Below are 26542 nucleotides of genomic sequence, written 5' to 3'. Positions count from 1 at the left end.
CAGGGACAAAGAGGAAGGAGCGCAGGGGAAAGAAAGGCCATGGACGGATCACTTACCACAACTACCGCTGCCAACTTCAAAGAGCCCGTAACATGAAACACATTCTCCCCTGAGTGAGATAACAGTCCCAGAGCCCCGGCTTAGTGCTCTTGTGTTGATTGTGCTTCTACAGAAGTGTCTTCAGAACACGTTGGACAATTACATTGCAATGCACAGATGTGAATGCCCACACTTGTCCTAACCCCTCTACTAACCAACCCGCCCTAAAACGATTGCTGAACGACTTAATGAGTTTCAAACCAATTCTACATCCTCCTGAACTTGAAACTTGAAGCTAGAGTGTGGAGTCCTTGCTCATTGATCAGCCTTGGTAGTGTCACAGAGTTATTTCTTTCTGAAGTTTCTCAGCGAACAACTGAGGAAGATGAGGAAGAACTGGTCTTCTTTCCCTTCTCTGTCTAGTCTTGCCTCGACTGGCAGGTCTTTGACAGTGTAGCATAGGGGTTTCAATAAGATAAATGCGATTATGGACAGATTCAATAATTTTATTTGTATCGTGCACAGGCATTACACTCTGACAAATCTTACATTCAAACAATATATTAAATGTGTGTGCAAAATTAATATTATGTGTTTATATCATTGTGCAACAGACACCTGTCAACAACTTAAAATAATGAATTTTTAGTGACATTGAATTATATTGTTATATTGATATTGGCTTGGTTCTCACATAAGTCAGTGTAGTTCCAATACCATTACAGTCAGCAAGATTATATTTTGTGGCTTTTAGTTGACGTGCAAAGTTGAAGATTCAGAGCACAAAGGAACAGGATCTTCTCCATAAAGCAATGCTCTCCGAGGGAATATGGTATGTCTAGGTATCGGACATCAGAGCTCTTGGTCCATGCTCTTGAAGGCCACCAGGGCTCAGGGCTTTCCCAGACACTTTATCCATCTGCTGCAAGCGGAAGGTGTGTAGAACTTGTCTCACTCAATCATCCTGGCCCCCCATAAAATGGAACAGCGTGAACTTTTTCTACACTTTAACGGCCCCCATAAAATGAGTGCCGCAACCAGTTGAGATGACCTACAGTCCTGAAGGAATTTAACATTTATCCTCACTCTCCGACCTCCGACCTCCACTGCATGCTAAAAAAGAACCCTTGGGAAGTCCTTGAGAATGATTTACGTCATGCCAACGCCTCACGGACAGGGCTGCTTCTGCCCAAGCTAGGGCTGATCGTGCCATTGACCTTCTTGCTGTCTGCCCATGGAAGGCCATTAGAGCTCCCTGCTTTGAGCCAGTCCTTCTCCACATACGCCTTCACCTCACTTACCAAGCACCTCTGGGTGGCATCCAAGGCTAGCACCTTGCTAAACATCTCCAGGGCGGCGGGGCTGAACTTCTTCCACTGGGACGGGACATCTGCGATGGACGGCTGCTGGCACCAATCTGCGAACTCCTCGTAGAAGTCGTCAGATGGCACGCAGCGGTCCCAGGGGAAGAAGCCGGTGAGGATGCAGAAGACGAGCACGCCAAATGCCCATGTGTCCAGGCTGGGCTCCACGCTGAGCGGGGGCGCCTTGGCCTCCGTCTCACCCTCCTCCACTGCCATGGCACACAACTCGGGCGCCATGTAGGGCAGGGTGCCCGAGATCATGCGGATCAGGGTGCCCTTCTTTTGGGTGAGCCCGAAGTCGGCCAGCTTGACCTGGTGGCAGTGGCTGTCGAGCAGCAGGACGTTCTCGGGCTTGATGTCGCGGTGGACCAGGCCGTGGTCGTGGATGAATTCCAGTGCGCTGGCCACCTGCTCGGCGACGCGCTTCGCTGCACACTCTGGAATACCCACCTGATTGAAGAGGGGTTTAGAATAAGTGTGTGCCTGTATTCCACAGCCTCACCATTCATATTTTCAGATCAGAAAAACATTTCTGTAATGTATTGCTTTTTTAGATATGAAAAAGAGAAAAGAGTTTTAATTATCCTGCATTTAATCACCCTCACCACCCAGGAGAGTGGTGTAAATCATATGAAATACCATCATTTACAAATATTAAATGTGTACTGCATTGATTCTTTTAACATATACAATCATCTCATGAAACATTGGTTAAAACATATTTCACAAATAGATACAGTATATGGTCATTCTTAGTTTAAAAGAGCAGATTGTAATGAAATTCCATGAGCTTTGCATATGAAATCTTTCATTCAGTGGCAGAAATAAAGGGATTAGGTATGCCATCCTTCTTAGGCTCTCCACAGTCTACACTCCTGGGATGGCGTGAGTGTATTTCTTAGTGTCAATTATTGTTATAATACACAGCAAATGAAGGGGAATATTGGAGTGCGTGTGTGGTCCAGACCGTGACCACTGGCTTTATCTATAATGCACAGTTTGAGGAGTGACAAATGCACATACCATGAGGTGCCACACGCTCACCTCCTTCACTTCACGTGACCGTGGAACTGAATTTAATTTAACTGCATTCCATGTCAGATGCCTTTGTAATCCTCAGGGTCACAAAGAGCTTAACTTTCGGGATTCACTTAAGGCACTTTAGGCCACTGTAATAAAAAATATAGCACTCACAGGGCAAAGGTTTCCACCTGTTTTATTAACTTCACCATCCACATCTTGAGCTTTCACAAATCTCTTTGGAAGTTCCTGATTGATAAGTTAGAAGTCTACTCTTCAGGACTTTAAATAGATTCCTTGACAGATGAAGAGATACATCAGTCTTACTAATGACGAAGTTAGGGGCCTGATAATTATAGTTCACACTCTAATTTGCCTGCCATATCGAGTTTGAAGAATCTGACCTTTGATCTTGTTATGAATCTTGCAAATAATTTCCATGTTCCAAGGCGGCTCTGGTTACTTTGGATGATGTTCTTGTATGGATACCAAACATTGCCTTCTCTGTAATGCAGGTGGTAACGTCTTTTGTATTGTTTCCCAATTTAAAGTCTGCATTTCAAGGGGTTTGGGAAAGTGCAATCGATTGACTAATAACAGTGGTCTTGGAAAACAAAAACATATTTGTTGTGATTTGCACATCCTCTGTTTTCTTCAACTGTTTTCGCAATAGCTTAAAAAGAGAAGCCCGAATTCAACTGAACATGGTAGCAGTTTCTACCTATGCACACAGCATGGGTCTTACCCTTGGCTTGATAACCGCAAACAAGTCCCGGCCAATCACCAGCTCTTGGGCAAAGCCATAGTGCTCTTTGGACTGGAAGGCGATTCCGAAGAGTCCCACGATGCACGGGTGGCGTGACAGGTGCAGGGAGATGCAGTACTCGCGCAGGAAGCCCTGCAGCTTGGTCGAAGCTTTGGGCATCACTTTGAGTGCCATCGGTGTCCCTGTTCGTTAACCCGAGAAATGCCACAAAACACCAGCAAACACCAACAAACAACAAAAACACACAAGACACCAAAATATGAAACACTGTCATCTCTACAGTTTCTTTTAGATCAATATGAACATTTTTCTTAAGGTCTTTCCTAAGGTCCAGTTTGTGTGTGTGTCTTACAGCTGCATATTCAGCACACAACTGCTTGCCCCAAAATCTGACTGGTGATGGGTTATATACTGTATTTTAACCACCTGTCACAACAGGGATTAGTTAGAAATTACATTGCTGTTACGTCAGACCACATTGCTTCCAGTTGCATAAGCCTTAATATTCTTTAAGCAAATTATTTTACAAAATTTGGTAACACTTAACCCTGCCTGATATAACCATGTCATGGAAATTTTATGGCAGATACCCTGCCTTGTAATACTGGCAGTTGAAGTCCAATCACTTATCATGGTCATTATCACTAAAAGTAAATGTCATGTTATGTCATCATTCTGTCAGCACAGTTTCTGATTATGGTAGCATGACACTATTACACCCTGTCATACACACTGTCATAGCTAACTCATGTGTGCCTATGAATTCTGCCATAACATGATTATGATATGGTAATGTTTGTCTTATAACACAGTCTTTTTCTAACAACAACAACATAACATCCACTGAATCATTCTTGAATTTCCCCTTGGGGATCATCTATCTATCTATCTATCTATCTATCTATCTATCTATCTATCTATCTATCTATCTATCTATCTATCTATCTATCTATCTATCTATCTATCTATCTATCATTTTTCCACACTTCCTATTTCAGTGCATTACAATGTTGTAAATGTCAGTATCTCATTGTTATAATTAAGCCTGAACCAATTTGTCATGTTTTGTAAACACCCCCCTCTTTTCTGAAATCCACACACTCATCAGTAACCCTGCAATATGAGCGTTAACCACCATGCCCCATCCTCTGAACCACAGCCCTGTACTGACCTTGCCCTGTCCCCGTGCAACCGCCCCCTCCCCCCCCCCGCCGTCCTCCTTACCCCTGAAGCGATGTGTGACCAGCAGCACTTTGCCGTACTTTCCGCGGCCAATCTCCTTGATGATGTTGAAGTGCTCCTTGATCTCCAGGTGGCTGAGGCTCTGGGCAGTGAGCTCCATCAGCTCGTCGATCAGACTCCCGGCCGGCATCCCCAGTTCAATCATCGTCCTGCCCAGAGGCCACAGGGACAGCAAGACACGCATGTCATGTCACACACATTTACATTTCAAACCACACATTAGATTTATGTCAACACTGAGGATCGGACTTACATCCACACCTATGAAATACATTTAAATGTGGATTGAAATCATTGTATTTACCGTTACGTAAAATCATTACAAATAACATAGCATAACATTCATTTGAGATTTAAACAGTACAATATACTGTACATTGTTGTATATATATATGTATATATATATATATATTTATATATATATATATAAACAATGTACAGTATATGATATATACATTGTTATGACATATCATTACTGTATAAGATTTACATGGATATATATCATATCTCTACTCAAACAATTTGACTGCACTGATGACGGTTACAGCTGGTGATGAACAAGTCCTTGCTGAATTCATGAAGCTGAAAGACTGACTTGTCTTATGATAAATATGATTAATCGCTGAAATGTTGTGCTTATTCCAACTATAACATTGTCAGATGAGGAGGTTGTCACTGCCAAAGCTCATCTAATTCTAAACACTTGTGTTAGTTGTCATTTATATTTCATCTGCCTACAACAGTCACTGTCACAGTCACTTGGTTTTTGTGTAAGGCTGTGCATTCCTCTTTTTTTCTTTTTTCTTTTTAAACAAGACAAGGATCAATCCCGTCTGTCACAGGCATCTTTCAACACCTTCTTCATCAGATTACCAGAGCTGCTTTCACACATGCCTTACACACTTCTTCAACCCCCAAACACTTTCTTATTTAACACTTGGTCAAATAGATTACACACTGTGGGCAAGTGTCCATTAGGTAGCATATGAGGAAAGTTATTCTTGTGTTCAATCAAATGATTTGTTAACAATGAACAAAACAGGCTTGCAAATTAAACATTTTACAATGTAAACAACTCAGAAGCACTAATTTATTGATCATATGGAGTTTGAATTATGATGTGTGCTCTGGAGGCCTTCTAATGTCTCAAAATATCAACTTATCCAATTACATCATGCATATCATCTCACTAGACTTGCCCATGAAAGAGCTCATATTGCCTAACAAAGTCACTAGTCACTAACAAACTCCGTTTCGTTACTTTTAGATACATTGTAAATTAAAGTGGGAACATGCCAAAAATACTGTGGGTTGAATGAAATCTGAAACAAAAATCCATGTTAATTCAAAGACAAAAATAAATACATATATAAGCCTACAATTTAACACTATTCCTTTTGTTTTTCATTAATTGAATTGTTCATGTTTCTCTTTTTCTGAAAGAAAAATTACATCAACATAATTGATGCAATAAAACAGTTGTTTAGAAAATTTTTTTTTTTGTCAATAAAAGCTACAATTTTATCTTTAACCTAAGCTGCCAAACAAACCAAACAATGTCAAAAGTTCTTCTGTGGATCTATTCAAGAACCAAAACACACTATTTATGCAATTCCAATAACAACATTATCATATTCAATATTTGTTTAAAAATGTGTACAGCTCAGATAATATGACATGCATGTCATCTTTGTATTGAACAGCGTAAATGCATGGATGTCTTCACTTGTATGTACTCACCCACACACCTTTAGAGAGTCTTTAGAGAGAGAGAGAGAGAGATAAGAGAAGTCAGCCCTGTATGTGACCTGCACTGCCCTGCTTTACTCTGTCCACCTGGCACATGTGTTCACCAGCACTGGGACGCTCACTGATTGCTGGCCCCTGTGTCTGTCCGTGTCAGCCTCTGTCCCTCTTTCACCTCAGCTGCAGCTGTACTGTCCACCCCAGAGTGCACCCAGAGGTCCAGTAGGCTATAGCACACTCACTGAGTCTCACTGACACTCATTCACCAACTCACTGCTCAGCGGCAGATTGCAAACTAGCGCTTTATATGGAAGAAGAAGCGCCCTAACCCTGTGCTCCTAACCGCTGTCCTCCTAACCGCTGTGGGAAGATTAAAAAGTTTGTGCCACTGCTGACTGCGCGGGTATCTGGACAACACATGGGCGTGCACGCTTGCACATACACACATTTGAACACACACACACGTGTACACAACGTGATTTTTCTAGATGCTCACGTACGCAGCTATCAATATAATATAATATAATATAAATATAATATAATATAATAATATATAATATAATATAATATAATATAATATAATATAATATAGAATAGGATAGAATTGTGGATGTTATAAACAAAATATACAATAAACTAATGAGCTATTTTGGGTTGTCACACTGTTTTCAATCCACTTGACACTGGGGTGTAACAAAATAATTTCTTTGAGTTTATTCTTTCTTTATTCTCTTGAAGTGTCCCTCTGTAAATAATTACTCTAACCAGATGCAGCAGCCCAGTGCAAACCAGTCTACTCTCTCACACAGCCTTGGCATGTCCGGCGAAGTGTCCTGGAAATAATACATTCCCCTGAGTGTGTTACCGAAGTGTCTGCCATCAAAGGCACTCAGGTTGAATCTCACACACACACACACACACACACACACACACACACACACTGCCGTAACGATTGCCCTACACTGCTTTGGCAAGAGTAGCACTCCACTCCTGAGTGTCCTCACTCAACACCCTGGCGAAGGCTATTCTGAGTGCCCCAGTGGCAGCGCGTGCCCCTCGTGGCACTGCGGGTATTTCTCCGCCAGCAGGCATGCAGTGTTAAATGCTAGATTCGATTCAGGGCGAGAGCCTCTGGAGTTGTTAAATTCCAGTTAAATAAGTGAGCACCCACTGTGGAATCTTTTGTTGTAAACAGATTTAGATGGCAGATGATCATGAGTATATACAATGATAAATCATCCCTGTCATTGAGATGTTTTGTTTCAGTCGTGTGCCTATACATATGTGATATGTATGTGTGTGTGTGTGTGTGTGTGTGTCTAATTAAGTTGTATCCTTGTGAGAAAATGAAACTGATGTGGTTGATGCTATTTATCAGATTCCCATTGGTTTTATTTTGCATAAATGTGCATTTACATTAATGTGCAACTTGTATGGGAATGCCTGTCGTCACATTTCAGCATCATTGTTGACACACAGGAGGCACAGGAAGAGCGGGGATAGGTTGTTGGGGGACAGGGGGTCGCGGAGGGGGGATTTAGGCGATGTTTTGGCTCCGCATGCATCCAAGGGACATACGAGGTGGGCGCCAGTATCCCGGTATGCGTCCCTCACGACACGTCCCAGGGGTGCATCAGGAATGGAATTACAGAATGGTGAGGAAAGACAACGGGCTCAACATAACCACCACAATCGGGGCTATAATTTCCAAAGCGGAGTGAGCAACCAAATGTTACCAACCAACAGCTGTCGCTCTCACTCTGACCCCCTGCTTGGGATTGTTGTTTCGCTCCCTGTTGAGAAATTCGATGCAGAAAGTCTCAAGTCTCATAGAAATATAATGGGGATGATTTCTTAACTTGATCATCTTTGCATGCTGGACTACAGGGGTATGATGTTAATCTGCCGCAAAAGCAAAGCTCCCAGAGTTGAGAACGATTATATGTCATCTCACATTCTTAAGATGTGAAGTGTTTTTCTCTCGCCGGAGCACAGAACGGTCAGTTTTACATCCTTGCCAATGCCCTCCCCATCCCCAAGCCCCAAACCACCCACCTGCTGTGGCCTAACTGTGGATTAACTAAAATTCTGTGTGCTGTCAAAGGGGGTGTCGGGTTCTTGATCGTGTCAAACTGCGTCTTTGGTATCTGAATGACCGGTCCAGACACATATACACATGTCACATGTTGTTCGGCTTCTCCCGAACTCAATAGCTCTCTCTCTCTCTCTCTCTCTCTCGGCCTCTCTCTCTTTCTGAGAAAGTGAGTGTTTAGCAGCAGCCTCAGACATCAACGCGAAGCACACACATGTGCAAAACACAGAATAAGAAATTACAAAAAAAGACAGAACTATTCCAAAGTGGGTTCCTCCGGTATTTTTAAGGATTTTTTGGAAGACTCAACAATATTCCTATCAGCAAAAGAAAAATCTGAAATCAAGAAATTGGTGGAAAACTTTTGAAAGCTGGGACAACTAGCAATAAATCTGTGATGCCCTAATGAAATGTCTAATTTTTCTATATTACCTTATCAAAGCATCCCCTACATTATGGATGTGTACTATGTTCCAGAAATGATCCAGGACTGAGATCCACATACACTGTACTGCACCTCTGTGAGATATTTTTAAATTATCTGCTGGTATTTTAGCTGAAATGCAGTCATTTGGTGGTTAAAGGAATAGTCAGGGATTATAATTATTTTTTCACTTTTTGTCACATTCAGCAAATATCTCATAAAGATCCACTAGCGATCCATTCTGTGTACACACTGAAAATAAAACTTTGTGTAACTGCCAGCGAAAACTGAAAACAAACAGACAACACTATTCACTGTACACACAATACTGTTTACCATGTTGTTAGTCGCTTTGGTTAAAAAAGCGTCAGCCAAATGTAATGTAATGTAATGTAATGTAATTCAGGCCAGTCAGAAACAGGTGGCACCAGTTCACACCCACAAACCTATAGATCACTGAAGGGAGGGGTCTATTTTTTGGCAGTTTAGTTCAAATATCAACAATCATCTTTCACCAACTCTCTAACCCATCACTAACCCTATCTTTGATCAGTGACTGCAATGCATCTATTAATAGGTCAATATGGTCCCCCCCCCCACACACACACACACCCACCCACACCCACACATACACAGTAGTAGGTGGTAGGCAAGTGGGTTTAGGCACAGGAAGCAGCTGACTTAATATAGAAAGGTTATTAAAGAGTTTCTGAAGGAGATGGGTTACAGCAGAGGTGCAGATGAAGTGGGTGAGGACAGTGACGCGAGATATCATTTCAGCCAGGGGCAAGCCGCGAAGCGCCGGACCTAGTACTGGATCTCACCCGCATCCGTCACCCTGAGGTGATGAGTAGGCACTCATGAAGTCCTGAAGAAGACCCATTTAGAGTTCAGAGTCCTAGACCCCCCTCCCAATGATGAACTGGCCAGAGCTCTTTCAGGCCAATTAACATCGCCAGGCGGCCATTTTGTGAAACAAATTGATCCACTGGAAGGTCCTTGAGGTGAGAGGCTGTGTGGTATTCAACAAGCTGTCTGTCACTGTATATTCACATACCTACAGTAATTTACAATGGAAACTTGAACCACCATGTGTCCTATGCGAATGCCACGGGTGGCCAAGGTAGGAATATTACACAATGGAAACACATGCTGGGGTGTAAATACAAAGGCTTTGAAGTGATGTGCCAGTCATGCTGTACTTTTAATAGCATATTTACGTTCACATTTAGTAGACAGTCACACAGTTGTGCAGTTCGATTCTCAGCAGACTGCTTCAGCCGCTCACTGTGCCTTGCTTTCCCACCATTTCCAACACCTGCAGAAGAACACATGCGCTGGATGTGATTATGGAAGAGGTCATGATTAAATACAAGTGTAACAGTGGTCTACTGTGCACAGTGGAGGCATCTGTGCTATGGAGTAATAAACGGGCAGGAGAATTCCTCTGGGCTGGGGGGTGGTTTTATGGCGGTGGGGGGGGGTTCAACAGAGACATGCAAAAGCCCCTCTTACCCCCTTCACTGCAATACAAGAAACAAATCCGATGTCAACAAAGCACAGAATACCCTGAGGTAATCTTCCAGTTGTCGCACTGCCAAAGGGTGTATGTGTGTGTGTGTGTGTGTGTGTGTGTGTGTGTGTGTGTGTGTGCGTGTGTGTGTGTGCGTGCACACGTGTGTGGTAGTGTGCCACATGCTTGCTATGAGTCACAATATAGTTCACCAGATACTATTCTCAGCCTGAATTTGCCAAAGCAAATATTACCCTCCGATGGACTTTCTCACAGAAATCAAAACCAGTGCGTGCAGAAACAGACATGTATAGTTTTCACGGGCTAATTACCAATTATAGTCACAGTTGTACTGGATATCACAATAGACATACAGAATAAAAGTCATTCAATATGGTATCGGTTAGATACTGAGATCACAGCCAGAGATTCAGTTAAAATATTACTATAAAGAACTGAATGCCCATTTCTCAATTAATTTAACTTTATCTTCATTTAATCAATGGCCCGAGTGAGTGATAACGAAAATCAAAATCAACATGGTCAAAATCATCCCCTCACAATGTAAAAACAAGCATACTGCCTACCATGTAATGGATGCTGTAGTTTATCTCCTCTTGTTAAATGGCCTTTAAACACTTTACCTCTCCCAGGGTCATGTTCCTCTTTAAAAGACTGGATTTGGATATGATGCCACTGGGTGTGATGCTCCTTGATGCGTCTCCAGAACACACCAACTGTGCTAAATAAATATAGCATCTGGACTCTACAGGTCCTCATAATGATGTGTGAAGACCTGTGACCTATGACATGCTGACATGTTGAGCACAAAAGGACAGGCCACATCATTAAGGACGCAGCGACATTCTGCCAATACTGCCACCAACTTTGATGAGTCCTACTCAAAGAGGTTAACATTTGATGACACATGCCCGCACATGTACTACACACACACACACAAACACACACACACACACACACACACACACACACACACACACACACACACACACGTACACAGTAGCCTTTTATCACAAGGGGCGTGCTGTCGCTGCCATCATGATGATCCTCTCACATGAAATCATTTTGATGTTGATTTCTGAGCCATGAATTAAGTTAACGTTTGCCCTTTATTCAGACAGCAAGGCAATTAAAGCTTTCCCTATATATAACCCATGAGAATGCGTCTCTGTGGCATTCTATAGGTTAAATGGCACATCTATGCCATGTGGTGGTGCTTGAGAGGGCCGAAAATGCATGTCCTAGAGTAACACTGCTCTCTATTGGTAGAGAGCAGTACTAGCAGAGGAAGTATTACTGTCACCTGTAAACTGAAAGATAACATAAACAGTCTGGACTTCCGACTTTAGTATAATTTTGAAATTATTATTAAGGTTTGAGCATATATTTATTAACAATAATATGGAAAGGAGTGGCATTGAATTGCTGTTGAACCTTTGTCAAAACTACATGTTTGATTTTAGGGTAGGCCTACAGATGAAAAAGATTCATCTACAGAGGCCTACTCTTAGTTATCTCCTTTGCAGCAGATCTAACTTGAACGTTATGCTACTCCATTTAATTGGGAACGCGTCTGCACTCACCAGAGGGAGAAAGAGTTGATTGTTGATAATTGATATCTCCTTCTCAAAAGACACTTTTAAAAGGAAATCATGAAGGCAACAGTAGTTACCACAACTGACCATTTATAAACTGTGAGAGGGCACAGCCATAGGTACAGCACTAGCCATAGCGGAGTGGGCAGAAGATCATTGAGAAATAAACGTGAATTGTTCTTATAGCGACAGCGACAGTGCACAATTTATACATTTGTTAAACAGCATCAAATTAGCAGTATTGTTTAAGCAATTAACCCATTTACTCCTAAAATGCCTGCTAAAAACGCCTATAGAATCCTATCCCCCTACCAAAATTTAATATCTAAGCCTCTGTAGCACCTAGAAACATGAAATAAAAAGCATGCTGCGCTACGCAGCATCTAGCGGGAGATTCAATGTTGTGCTATGCAGTATCAGGCGGGAGATAGAATGTTGCGTCATGCAGCATCCAGCGCCAATGGGTTAATAACTAATTTTGATACTAAATGATAGGCTATAAAAAAAAAATTGTGTGTGTGTGGGGATGGGTGGGAAGTTGTGCGGCCCGCGGTCAATTTTCAAAACCCAATGTGGCCCTTGAGCCAAAAAGTTTACCCACCCCTGTTCTAGGTGGTGTCTTTTGGTGATATAGTCAGTATGTTTTGCTGTGAAATGTTTTCTTTGTTTTCTGTGTTGTGTTCCAGCCTAGCATGGAAAATCCAGACCCTGATAATCTAGAAAGATTAAGGGTCTGGCCACGAACAATGTAATGGCCCAACTCGAGGATCGACCCGGCACCATGCATTTGAAAATCTCACTGCACGCAATTGGATAACACTAGACCAATGTTTTCTCTGAATGATTCCGGACTTCGACGCAATTGGATAACACCACGATCAATGTTTACTGACCTCCAATGTTGCAGCGCTGTCGTCATCAGTTTAGCTCGCCTCTTGGTGCATTCAGGGCACTTCGGAATGACATGGACCGCCCCCATGGCTACTTTGTTTTTCCGACAGCAAGTGTTCATGTGCTTTGCCGTCGGAATGTGTGACAAACACGGATGCCACAACAAAGGTTAAAACATACACTCACTAATCCTAAACAAACAACTGTATTTGCTTAAAATATAGTGTAAGACGCTTGTGAAAGAAAGATATGCAGCTTTCAAGTGACAAAAACGGCAAATTCCCAAGTTCACATTAAAACTGTTGGACATGAAAGGCCACATGGACTACAAACGAACTACAACGTGACGACAAAAGTGATGACGAGCCCCTAACTGGGCAACTCTGTTAGCAAAATCTAGCCCCAGTTTCTGACCTCTGACTCACACATTACCTGACGTGAATGATGCGGTATGATGATGTTTTCACTCGGAAAAAGTTTTTTCCGAAGCCCATGAACGCTAGGTCTGGCCCGCCTATATCAAATATGCCGGGAACACAGAAGAACATGGGAAGGTGTTACATCTGCATGTTTTTTATATTTCTGTCTGCTTGTTTCTCTCTGTGTCTTGTGCTCTGTTAATTTCAGACGGTCCTTTGGGCAAACTACTCCTTCTTGAATTTCCCCTTGGGGATCAATAAAGTATCTATCTATCTATCTCTATCTAATTGCGTTGCACTGTGATTGGGTTTCCGCCCTTTAAAAGGGGGCCTCCTACATCACAGGAGGGGCGTTCTTGGATTTTGGGTTGGCCGCTACCACTCCATGCTGTATCGCTCCGTTGCTCTGCGCAAGCCACGCGCTCTGGTTTTTGCCGTCACTGTCGCTTCTGCCTGTTTCCCGAAGCAACTCACACTATACTGACTTTGCACACATTCACTCTTCAGCACTCTCAAACATTTCCCAACTCTGAACTCACACTATACTGACTTTGCACTCATTCACTCCTCAGCACTCATGACCCCACACACACACACACACCTACAGTACATGACTGTACACTTTTACATCCCACTCCCTATGCTACAGACCTTTTATTTATTTTCTTATTTCATCACACGTCAAAACACACACACACACACACACACATATCTGACTTTCTCCAACTTTTGCACATCTCCATAGAACTTTTTATTATTTTATTATTTTTTATATAATTTCTCCTCCATCTATCTACCCATGTCCTTGATTGCCTAGCCTTTCTGTCCCCACCCCCATCCCCAACACACACACAAAAAAACACACACACACTTACATCATCACTGTCATCACCTCACATACATACAGCACACTGCTTGCTACAGTAAGCCTCCTCTACATACTTGCTGCACACTGCCCCCCCCCTACATACACAGCACATTATTTCATCAGGAAGCTTCTCCAACACACATCCCCAACATACTTACAGCACACTGACCCCCCCCCAATACACAGCACATTGTCTCATGATGAAGCTTCTCCAACACACGTATTGCACACTGCCCTCTCCCCACATACACAGCACACTATCCCATCTCCCCTGTCACCCCCCCAACACACACACCAAGACCCCTGGCAGTTGGGTTAGCCCCTTGAGCCATGGATCTGCCCAAGGTTTCTTCCTTGGTAAGGGAGTTTTTCCTTGCCCCTGTTGCTCTTGGGTGCTCCTTGTTGGTGCCCCCTGCCCAATCCCCCCCCACCTTTCTTATGCAGCCCTTGTCACTTAATCTACTAAACCCCTTCTACTGCACCCCCCATAAATGCAGAAATAGGCTGACACCAGACATAATTTCACTGCATTTCTTACTTCCAGTAACTATATGCATGTGACAATAAACTTCCTTGCATCCTTGTATCCTTGAAAAGGCTGGGGATTACCTGGGCCTACTTTTGAGGCCTTTCGTTTGGGCAGCCTTAATTTTTGTTCTTCCACATTTTTCTTATTGTTATATTTTTTTGTAAGTAAATATTTTTGAATTTATGCTCTGCAGTTACTTTCCGTTTTTGGCCGTCTCCTATCTTTTGCTCATGTCTCACAAAACCCCTAGACTGGGACGTGACAGAAGGGATTAGAGTGAACATCAAGGGGACAGGCGAGGCAACAACAGTTGGTTGTTCAGTAGACTTTGCAGAGAAGGAAGTAAGGCGGGAGTAAGAATGTTTTTTCTTGGAAACCTTATAGTTCATCCCTCTATTAAATTTTACCCAAATACTTACAAACATCAATTTCTTTGAGACACTATAGGGACAAGGGACCATTATCAGCCAGGTGCAAACATACTTCAGTATGAGTGTTTGCATCAGACTGACCCAGCTCCAAATGCAGCAGACATCAGCAGATACCAGCTCCCCAACATCTGTATTTCCAGCCTTAATCCAGGAAAATGTATGCTGGAACACATTTGGCACAGGTTTATATTGGCAATTTTGCTAATGAAAAATGAACACTGAATTCAGCTAAAGTCCGGGGATTCCTGTCAGTGCAAGGATAAAAGATTAGCCTGGGTGAACCCAGACGAACCTGTTAGCAAATTTGAATGTGCTCTGCAGGTCAGTTTGGAAAGGATCCCATTGACACCTGTTTCCGAAACCCCCAAAACCCAAGATCCAATCATAATATAGCTTTATCCGGCTTGGGGCGGGCTTTATATGATGACAGATAGAGCAGTGCATTCAACACAACTAAGGGCTGCACTGATGCATGGCGGGTTAAACAGAAATTGACGTGTATTTTCTTTGGAATTGAGTACAACTGCATTTAAAACCTTGGTTTACACAAAATATATGTTTGTGCTTTTCTGAAACTATTTGGTAAGAGTTTTAATACACCAATTTAAGTTTCATTTAATGCTGGTTACTCCCCTGGAAGTCAAAAACGAAGTTTGGAAACCCGTGTCAATGGAATCCTCTCCAGATGGAGATTTCAGAGGAAATTCAAATTTGCGATTACAGTAAGTTTGTCTGGGTTCAGTTCACCCAGGCTGATAAAAGAATTTGGTCAGGTGGTTCCCCATGTAAAGACTTATCCACTGAAGGGTGTCAAGGTTTTGATAACACAAAAAATTAACATGATCAAGGAACTCCTTTGGGGCCAAAGAGATACATGTTTGCCAAGCATCTCCGATATTTCTCTATATAGTAAGAATGAAATATGTGCACAGTTGACAGTCGCAGGCAGACGTAAGGAGATACCACCAAGCAGACTGAGCACTCTGACACGACTCCCAGACACGTCTGTACCACGGGTCGTGACATTACCAGCACTTCAGTTACTGTCTCTGTTTATGCTTCAGTGCTGGCAACTGGGTGGTCCAACAGGCTAGCGAGATGGAGGAATGGAGGAATAAAGCACTCACGCTGGGCAGAGAGGCCGCGTGGGCTGTGTGAGAGGCCATTTTGGCTCATAGTTGGAGGCAGCTGGTGCGTCAGCATAGCGTCTGGTTAGCCGGTGGTCCCTCCCCTGTCAGTCAAAGGTGGCAGGCTGGCGATGAGGTGTGACAGGACCTGCTGATCCAACTGTGCTATCTGCTCGTGTGGGTTTGTTCTATCCCAGCGCTCACAACTCCCCCCGAAAGACCACACAAGCTTCAATTTGAGCAGATTTAGCTAACCAGTAACAACTGTCCATTTGTTATGCTTCTTGAACTAATTCTCTCACAGTAGGTCTAATAACTGAACCTAAGAAACCCAGTCACGTTATCGCTTCTGATTTGTCAGAAAGGGATAGGCCACGTTGGCCATTACACACTTCCTCATCAAGTATCAAATCATGTGTCAAAATAAATCACAAAATTGAATATACTAATGCATTTGAATAAAGTAACTACTAATGTGGATTTTTAGAATTATTGGCCTAGTGTTTACAACAGATTTGAAATTTACAATAGTGAGTCAAATTTAAGTGAAGGCCTATGAAATCACCGAAAAGACCATAGGGCCAAGCGACATGGATGCTGGCTTTTTGGTAAATGTAGATTAAAGGTGCAGTCTGTGATTGCGCAGGAATTCACATTTGTTTATGTTTATGTTGTAACCTGGGTGAACCCAGACAACCCAAAAAAACACTTTTGAATTTGTTCTGGTCTGGTCTGGTCTGATGCTTAGATTTTAAAGACCCCCCTTGGAAGGATTAGCTATTTCAAACTGTGTAAAAAAGTAACGATAAAGCACATGGATTTATTTACAAGCTAGCGAAGCGGTTAGCATAAGTTCGGCAGAACAATGTGGATGTAGGTAAGAAACACGATTTAAAACAAGTTTCTTGTCCTAATGTTGCAAGGTTGGTTTTCCGCCTGGGGACGCTATGGGGAAGCGGGAAAGTCTAGCCTGGCTCTGCCGTCCTACGTACTTCCGCTCAATTTTCATTCCCCTTCAGTACACCGTCTGGGTCTGCGGTATATTCGCGGGTTTTCTCCTGCAAAAATCTGCAGGTCCAATCAGCGAACAGCGGGAGTGGCTGAGAACGACGTTGAGGTCGTGCGCTAGTTTGAGCCAGACATACGTCATGACCAAACGTTAGAGATTGGTTATGGCAGATCCAGAGTGGCTCTGGGCAGATCCAATAGTTTTAACAGCATAACTCTCAAAAAGAATTTCAAGTTTTTGCCTGAAATTGCACTGTGCCTTGTTCCCACCTTTGGCATTGTTCCCACCTCTTCTGGGGCCTACCATCAAATGTTGGACCTCTATAGAAAGCTGAGAACCTCTAGTTTTCGTAGGAAACAATCAAAATAAATGTGTGATGTACTCACAAAGAGTTACAGAGGCTAGAATATATTTTTTCCTTTCTGCCGGATTACAAGCATCTCTGAACTGACCACATTTCAGCCCTCTAGGTCTCTTGATATCCCTTAGAAACACAACTGAGCCCTAGCACCAGGTCTTGTGAAGTTGTGTGCAAAAGTAGATCAATATAGAATGAAAATATGAGTGCTTTAGACTATTATTTGCCAAGGTATGCCCATGCGTTTTGTAAAATGCCTATGGATACTCCCAATAGGACTTTTTGTTATCCAAAATGCATACTAACAATCAAATGCTTACTGCACATGAACTCCTTTGTGTAGAAGCATAATCCTGGTCTCAAATGAAAGGTAACACTTTGAGGTTTCATGCTTGTATTTGGATTATACTTCAGGGGTTCTGATATGGAATGACTACACTAAATATGGAATGATTACAAAAATGTCTCTATTTTTGCATTTACTTTGTTGGTTCAATGAGTGTGTATAAGATAGACTATACATCTGTACAACTAATATTGGATAACACAACATGAAGATTCCATTTCTATGGATTCTTGTGAATATTTCAGTACCCAATATGTTGCATCTACTTATTGTGCTGCAGCTACACTGCAGCCAGAAGTCAGGGTAGCACCAAAAGCGGAAGGGGGGGAGGGGGGCATTTTGGATCACATTTAATTGAGACATAATAAGATTAATCTAAGAATGTAAAGCACTATACAGATTGTACATGAAAAAAGTTGTCATTTTTGGATTCCCAAGAGTCAAAGCTTTGAAATGTGTAACATTACAATGCTACATAGCAATATGGTGCACACAATTGATTTAGAATGTTGGGGGGAGGTGGGGGAGGGGGGCAACCGTCCCGCTGTCGGGACACTGAAAGTTATATGTTAAACTTCAACAGAGTACTCGCCTTCAAGGAAGTTAACGCTTGGCAATGGAAAGTGGCCAGACTCTCTGTACATTATGAAATGTACGAGAGTCTGGTAGGACCAGGCTAGGGAGAGTCACTGTTTTCACCGGAACAGGTCATTTAACCATCCAAATTATTTCTAAATGGGTTTATTAAGTTGAAATAGTTAAATCTAAGGGCTGTCTTGGTAGCAGGACACTATATAACGTATATATACCGTCAAAAACATATTTTTCTTTCTTTATACATTCTTTTAGTTTAAATATAAGGATTATATGCATTTTCTTTGTTTTTCTTCTTTATGATTCCAAATCTCAAGCTAGGGGTGTACCTCAAAAAATGATTATGCAAGCACCAAAGAATGTGCAATAACAGAATTACCAAAGTCAGTACTGCGTGTACTCTAAATAGATTTATGTGCAATCAAGGAAATTAAGAAATATCTTGATGTTCTGCTTAGTTCCCATTGGCTGTGTGTATTTGTTTTGTGCTGTAAGCACATGGTCACAATGTGTGTGTGTGTGTGTGTGTGTGTGTGTGTGTGTGTGTGTGTGTGTGAGAGAGAGAGAAAGAGAGTACATTATGTGTGGTCATACGGATTCTTGTGAAAATAGGAAACGCTGTTTGTGGACATGGCGAAAAGTGAAATTTGGTTTCTGGCTGACAGGAATAGAGAAGTGACAGAGCCATTTACTGGCAAAAGGGGTGTCAGTTTCCTCTCACTACAACTTCCACACGTTTCAGAAACAAAAGAAATCTGTGGTCATGACCTTTTTAAACTGTATCACAGGGAACAACTTCATTAATGTCACTCAAAGGAGATGAAGTTCATAGTATACAGGAAGAAATATTAACAAGTCACCACTGTACACATGATGGTGCATAGCCAGCAGAGGGAGCTCTTAAGCCATTTATAAACTTCTTCCATTTGCTCATCTTGTGAAACATCCTTTATATATTTACATTCAGCTGGTTTTACCTGACCTCTGAAAAACACTAATACCCAATATTTCCGCGAATCACACAAAAAACTGATCTTTCATCCTTTGTGCCAACCCCAATCTCTGTTCCAGGCGTTTCCTTGCCCGAAGATTGTGGAGGTTGCTCAATCAGTCACTGTTACTGGAAAGGTCAACCGTAAGCCTCATGCCGGGCTCGAGACCCGGTCACATTATTTTCGCAGAATTCCCCCTGACGATGGCTCTCTATGCTGGTGGGGCTCTTCATAAATTTCATACATTTCTGTCTATTTATTCTGAACAGACATCCCCCTACTGTTACAGAACACAATAATGAACAATCATGGAACACATTTGTCTTTAATTCCAGGTTGTTGTTGGCCATAGCATACCCATGCCTTGCAGAACAGAATTATAACTCACTGGCCATCTTTGGCTTACTCCAGAAGGGCCAACCCACACCACACATGCACGTGCACACACACACACACACACACACACACACACACACACAAACACACACACAAACACAAACAAACACAGAGACATATTAATGGGGTAGGCATGCTTTTAAGCAACATTTGGCCCATTTGCCTTGTGCACACATTACATACATTATTATAACACACATTATTTGTGCAACATTAACTGTTCAACATCTCATAACTACACACCACAGTGAACCTTGAAGTTACACAATGTAGGAATGTCCCTTTTCGTAGATTTTCAACAGACTGGGCACTGATTTACGGACAAAAAATGCTAAAAAGGATCACGCTCCTACCCGCAACAGCAACATTACATAGTGCAATATGAGGCATTAAGGGGATGCATGGGCAATGTCTGTGACCTCGTATCCTTACTTACTGTAACATCAAAATGAGTTTGTTGCCATTATTTTAAGGTGAACGAACTACATACTGTATTTGCGCCGAATGCTTGTCTGTGTTCACTGATTCAGAATTATGGGATGGCAGAGAGCTTCCAGTCTAATGCCAATGAGTTCGGGGCATGGTCTACTGTTCCTGCTGGAGAGATTATTAGATTGGCCCTCACTCCTCTGCTCTTTCCCAACTGCCTCTCTGCTGCACTATAGTGCCTGCTGCGCAGATTGAGATATCTCGATTGGTAATTGGGTTTGTGCGTGATTTAAGCCTACAGTCATGGTTGTGAAGCCCTTTACAACGAGCTGGGTTCTGTAGCAGACTGTTTTGTTTTTGCTCAAATGAGTTCATAGAATGAGCAGTTTTTTTCTGCCTTTTTAACTATATGTTCTAAAAATGCTGATATTTCTCTCTATCTCTTTCTCCCACTCTCTGTGTTGTAGGATCAAAGGTCCAGCTTGTTTATTTATTTATTTGTTTTTGTTTTCTAAAAAGGCCAGATCATTAAAAATTGTGTTCTTATTCTGGGGTTGTAGTGAATGGTTTCCAAGGTAACAGGGATATTTGGCTAAGGGCCAGACCCTGCAGTCTAGAGTGCCACTGCCTTGAAAGCCTGGCTAAATTTACACACACACACATCGTCCACTGAAACATGGCACATCGACTTTTACACTCACCTTCAGCCTCTCATCCTCCCACGAGCCCAGCCATTTTAGCGCTCATTCCTCGGCTGTCTCGTTAGCCTGGATGGAAGTAGTTACCCACTCAATGGGAATATGTTAGAGTGGAATAGAGTGAAACACACTCCACAGAAACACACACACACACACACACACACACACCCCACAAACATATTTAACACACTCTCTAACACACCTACACACATGTCTACAGACATGGTTATGTACACACGAACACAGTGTGATGATGGGCAATCCTAATGTGATTCAATCTGTTCTTCTCCGCACCCAACATAATATTGTCCTTGTGGCCAAAACAAGAATTGGGGTATGTGGTGTTATGCAAATCCCAAAGCGTTTCTGATGATGCTAGTTATGTCGTCAGTAGGGGGATTGTGGCTGTGGTAGTGTGTGTTCATTTGTGTGTGTGTGTGTGTGTGTGTGTGTGTGTGTGTGTGTGTGTGTGATGTCAGTGCTACAGTGAGGGGATGCCACGGGGTCAGTGCTCGGTTCTGTGGCTGACGTCAGACTTTCCCAGTGAGTCAGATTGAGTTGGGTCTGTTTTTCTTCTGCTTGACTAGCACAAACACATCACCCCCACCCCCAGTTCCTGCTAATAAGACTGAGTCATGTTGTTTTTATTGATATGTCTACTGGCATGGAACAGCATGTGTCGCTGTTGTTAGGGGAAGGGACTGACATTCTTCCAAAAATATTGTAAAATTCATAAAAATGAAACAGAAAGCAAATGCCACTAGTTTGTTGTGATAGGACTTTTTATGCATAAAACAAGCTGGGATTTTTATGGCTGGAAAGATTCCCTGAATTTTTACAAATGGCCACTGGGTGGGATCAGGAGCCCTTCCCTTCTCCTTGAAATGTCAGGACGGAGGACATACCCTGTGATTCTGGCACCATTTTGGAGACACGGATTGGCCACAGAGCATGCCAGTATGGCAGCAAGTCTCACTGTGGCCGGGAAGACGAAAGGGCCTGGAAAAGCCATTTTGAAACTGCACACATCTTCTGGAGCTTGTGCCAACACTCTGAAAATATCAGGGTCACTGGGTTTTTAAATGGTTTAATTTCAGATGTCATTTTAATAGACTGGTGAAAATAGCATTAAGCATGGGTTGCAGCAGGCTGAAGACAATTTGGAAGGGAGGTGGGGGTGGGGTGGAGATGTCGGGGTTGGAGGAAATTAGCTTCAACCACCACACTCCCGCCATTCAGGTGCTCACCTTACCTGACACACATAAGCACTAGAGCTGTTCAGTGCATCCTGATCATTTTTCAAGTGTTTGCATTGAGCAACATTTTTCAATGTCCTATACTCTTGCAAAGATCATGACCCATAATATACACAATATTATTTTTTAAATGCAATAATGCATTTAATAATTGAATGTAATAATGCAGTGCAATAAGGCTATTTTTAATGCTGCTAAAATGCTATGTTCCTCAAGTGTGAAATTTTATATGTGTCTCTCATGTCAGTTAAAAGATAAAGGATTATCTTTTGCATAGCCAGCACTGAATAATTTAGTCTTTTAAATTGACCCCATCCCCCAACCATGTATTCACAATTAGTCTACCCGTTCACTGAAATTCCTGATATGCGCTTCCTCTATAACATAAGGTCCCTGTAAAAAAGGCTGCGTGTCATTCAGTCTGACTAAAAAGTCTGCTGAAGGTACTGCATAACCCCGTGGTCCAAGTTCACGCTTATCAATCCACTGCTTGACCCCAATTTGATCCCCCCTTGCCCGGGCCTTGTTTAGGGGAGTGAGGGGTTGTGAGGTTCGGGGATTGAGTTGGGGGTTGGGAGGACTCCCCATCAGTGGTAATTGTTTCTGGCGGCTGCTCTTCCCTGGTGCATGTGAGCGTGGAGGCTTGTGGGGTCCCGTGTCCAGCAGGGGCCATGAGAATAGCAGTCGTAACACACCCCAAGATCCCGCTCACTCACCCATCCTTCCCAGCCCTTCCCTATCCTATCCACTCCAATCCCACACCAGCCAGAGAGTTGGAATCCCAGTCGTGGAATGTTTGCGAGGCCCGGGTGCCACCCACCCATTAGGCATTCCAACAGGGGCATGGTGGGTGGGATGGAGCCAGGGTCAGAGCAGAGGAAACCAAGTAGGAAGTTTTCACAAGAGTTTAGCTTCTATTTACGAGCGTCTCTCTATCTCCCTTCAGGCCCACTCAAAGGGGGCCCTTCCGAGCCGGCCACTGCGTACCCCGTCACCGCAAACAAAGTCGGCGATAGTCTTTTAATAGCACATCAAAAGGGGGAGAAAAGAGGGCCCTTGTTCGCCTTGAGCCGCTCTGAATACAGACTGTTTACAAGCCAACAGCCCTGTCACAACAATGGCTGCCATTTAAATCATATTTATGGTTTCCTGTGTAAACAACACCCTTTCCCTGTTAATTAAAACATTTTCACAACTCTGTAGACATGAAACAAGAATAATTTTGTTGTGAACGAAACTACCAATTTTTAATTTCAAAAATCTGATTTAGAAATTTGCAATTTAACATTTTCTCACATCAACTTTCCCCCCTTTGGCATGAAGGCAGGCTTGCTCTGGTCAGATCTGGTTTGCTGTGAGTTTTTGACTAGCCTGGTGGGAGTGTGTGTGTGTATGTGTGTGTGTGTGTCGCTGGCTGTGTGTGTGGCACGGCGGCAAAAATTGGACCCTTTTCTCCTCAGGAGGCTTTGTGTGAGATCCAGCACCAGCGAGTTGACCGTGCGACACAAAAGAGGAGAGGCAGAGGAGGGGAACCGGCCCGCGAGGAGAGGAGCCTTTCAAGAGTGTTTTAGCATTCCGAAGAGAATCGCTCGCACAGCCACTTTCACGCTTGCACAAGTTCAGGGGGTTTGTTTTAAAAGAGCAATGACAGATACAGTAATGCGTATTGAGAGGTCTGAAGTGAATGGTCATATTTCTGGGGTGTGAGAGAGAGGAAAAGCATGCATGTGTGCTCAAATTCATTATGTGGTGCATATTTCAAGCTGAGAATAATATATCTACCTTCCCCCAGAAAGTGGGACTCCAGGTGTTGGTTGTACACTCATAAATTCATTTGAAATGCAGGTGCAGGTTCTGGGCGCATTTGCATTTTAATATTTTTATATCTGTTGTTTTGCACAAAAAAAGCAGACCCTGAGTCTGGATGATTGGAAGAAAAGGAGCCATGGTTGGTGGCGTTTCCCACAAATGACTTCTAAGAATACACTGAGCTACCCGTTCATTGCAACACACAGATGTGGCTTTCCCGTTCTACTAATTTAGACAAGGGGACCATTAAACAAATAGCACCACCACCACTACCACCATGCATGTTAAGCTATCGAGGTTTTTCCACGAAACACACAGAGGGGGCCCAGGCTGAAAATAGCAGCTCTCTGAACCTCCTGTTTGTATTGTGTCTTCCGGCCCGCTCCTCTAAGTGTCTCATATTGAATCTGCTCCATTAGACCTCTGAAATGGGAGTCGGCAACCTTTCACTGGATAGCACTCAGCTCCCAGACTGCAGTCTCTCTCTCTCTCTCTCTCTCTCTCTCTCTCTCTCTCTCTCTCTCTCTCTCTCTCTTTCTCTGTCTGTCTGTCTGTCTATACCACACACACCCTGCCAAATATACTGATACTTTTCTGCAACTTTCTGCAGATGCTTTATTGACTCTCCCTTCTTAGTATGTCCATTTGTCGCTGGTGTCTAGCTCCAAGATGGAGGAGCAGTTATTTTGTGGCTCGTGAGCCTGGGCTTCATTAATGGTCTCATCAATCACCAGACAGGAGTTCCACGTCTGCCATTCCGCGGCCAGGCCGACCAACTCCTGTTATACCGACTGACCTTGGTAAGGGTACAAATACTCCTGTGTGTGTGTGTGTGTGTGTGTGTGTGTGTGTGTGTGTGTGTGTGTGTGTGTGTGTGTGTGTGTGTGTGTGTGTTTGTGTTGGTTTGCAGGAAAGCTTTGGGTGCCCTGCAAAGGTAACTGAGAATGGAGGGCAGACAATCTCTTAGGGTCTGCCTTCACCTTTGTTTTTATAAACTGTTCTACTGCACCTCTTACTTCCTCTTTATTTTTTCATCTCCTTTCTCCCTCCTTTCTTCTTCCTGCTCCTCTTCTCTTCTTCCACTCACTTCCTGTCCTCCTCTCCCATCACTTCCGTACTCCTCTCTTTCCTGCCAACAGTCTCATGTCCTTTCATGTGTTCCCCTCTTTCTTTCCCGCCACCACGACCACGAACCCCCTGACCCTACCTACAGCCCCACCCACAGCCCCACCCCCACCTTCTCTCTCTCTCTCGGTGTCCGTCTTTGTCCCCTCGTGGCCATCTCGCATGGCCACCATGCGGCCGCCGGCGATGCTCCCTCCCATCTATGAGCGAGTGGGGTAGGAGAGGGGTGGGAGAGGGGTAGGAGAGGGCGGAGGTGGGGGGAGGGGAGTGGCATGAAGCCTGAGAAGAGCATGGTTCTCACAGGCCTCACTGATAGGATTCCCGCCACTTCACTCCCCAATCCTGTTTCACGGCCAGTGCGTCTCAATGGTCTTCTCTGAAGTGGAGAGAGGAGGGGGTGTGAGGCCAGGGAGGGGTAAGGGTGGGGTGGTCAGATAGGGAGGGTGTATGTGTGTGTGTGTGTGTGTGTGTGTGTGTGTGTGTGTGTGTGTGTGTGTGTGTGTGTGTGTGTGTGTGTGTGTGGGAGAGACAGAGAGAGGGAGAGAGACACAGGGACATTAAGAGACGGAGAGAGAGAGAGGAAGACAGAGAGAGAGGAACAGAGAGAGAGGGTGGGAGAGGGAATGAGGTTGGGGGGCTGGGGTTCACAGGGCTGTAGTCTTTTTTTCAGAGCAGTTCACAGGGGGCCTGGGCCATAGGGGAGAAATGTTTCCTTTTCATTCTAACTGGGTCGGGTGACTACACTGTGAGAAAGAAAGACAGAGAAAATGCAGCACATGAGAGAGAGAGAGAGAGAGAGAGAGAGAGAGAGAGAAAGAGAGAAAGAGAGAGAAAAGAGAGGGAGTGGCAGTCAGTGAGAAGAGGAACAGCGTCAGCGACTGGAGGAGAAGAGGAACAGTGAGAGGTGCCAGACACAAATAAGCCCCCGTATAGTGATAGTGCATGTTGTAGTGTGCACAGACCACAGTATGGCTGATCCACTGCCAAAGAATGAGAGGACATCCACAACTATTCTCAACCTTTTTGGTCTTCTCTCTGTCTCTCTGTCTCCAAAATCTGTTCTTTTCTTTCCAAAGATACAAAACAGTCCTTTGAAGCACCCCCTTTTTTACGAGCTGTCCTTATGTCAAGAGCATTTTGCCTGCTGACCACCAAGCACAGAGAATGGTGCAGAAGAAAGACAATAACAATAGGGGGAGGGAGGTGACTCTTTGCGGTCATAGGACACTTAACTGGTCACTTTAACTTGTAAGAATGTGTATCTGAAGTGCTTAACCCTGAATGGTCCCTCCATGGTGCCATCCGCATGCATATAAATCACCCACAGACCGTCAGTGTCATGGGTCTGCCTCCCAGACAATAGCTGGGGTCTCATTAATGTCAAAAAGTGACCTCGGAGGCCTGGGGACATCACAAGAGCTGTCCGTACCCTTCGAGGCGGCC

The 26542-nt window shown here is 43.5% G+C and overlaps 1 protein-coding gene across 3 annotated transcripts; it reads right to left on the bottom strand.

Annotated features, from left to right (window-relative positions):
* Nucleotides 1-1046: 1046 nt before the first annotated feature.
* si:dkey-8e10.3 (serine/threonine-protein kinase SBK1) lies at nucleotides 1047-10843 on the bottom strand. 3 transcript variants are annotated; one of them, XM_048241636.1, is made up of 5 exons: nucleotides 10794-10843; nucleotides 9914-10011; nucleotides 4414-4580; nucleotides 3169-3371; nucleotides 1047-1853 (listed from the first exon to the last, which is right to left on the bottom strand). In XM_048241636.1, the coding sequence occupies exons 3-5, from the start codon at nucleotides 4574-4576 to the stop codon at nucleotides 1194-1196; spliced, it is 1026 nt and encodes a 341-aa protein (XP_048097593.1). In that variant the 5' UTR covers nucleotides 4577-4580; nucleotides 9914-10011; nucleotides 10794-10843; the 3' UTR covers nucleotides 1047-1193. The 3 variants fall into 3 exon arrangements, with proteins under 3 accessions (XP_048097593.1, XP_048097590.1, XP_048097591.1); XM_048241633.1 differs by lacking the exons at nucleotides 9914-10011; nucleotides 10794-10843 and adding an exon at nucleotides 6172-6376; XM_048241634.1 differs by lacking the exons at nucleotides 9914-10011; nucleotides 10794-10843 and adding an exon at nucleotides 6180-6376.
* Between the last annotated feature and the right edge of the window lie 15699 nt (nucleotides 10844-26542).

The sequence above is a fragment of the Alosa alosa genome, chromosome 4 (assembly GCF_017589495.1).
Source record: "Alosa alosa isolate M-15738 ecotype Scorff River chromosome 4, AALO_Geno_1.1, whole genome shotgun sequence".
Lineage (NCBI taxonomy): Eukaryota > Metazoa > Chordata > Actinopteri > Clupeiformes > Clupeidae > Alosa > Alosa alosa.
Note: the sequence above shows the minus strand (reverse complement) of the source record. Positions and strands in the feature narration are given on the sequence as shown.

Bases quoted from the DNA above. Each gene is read 5' to 3' on its own strand.
- si:dkey-8e10.3 (XM_048241636.1), bottom strand. From the start codon at position 4,576: ATGATTGAACTGGGGATGCCGGCCGGGAGTCTGATCGACGAGCTGATG. The intron at 3,372-4,413 runs GTAAGGAGGACG...GTTAACGAACAG, and splicing joins GGTCACACATCGCTTCAGGG to GGACACCGATGGCACTCAAA. The intron at 1,854-3,168 runs GTAAGACCCATG...CTCTTCAATCAG, and splicing joins TTGCGGTTATCAAGCCAAGG to GTGGGTATTCCAGAGTGTGC.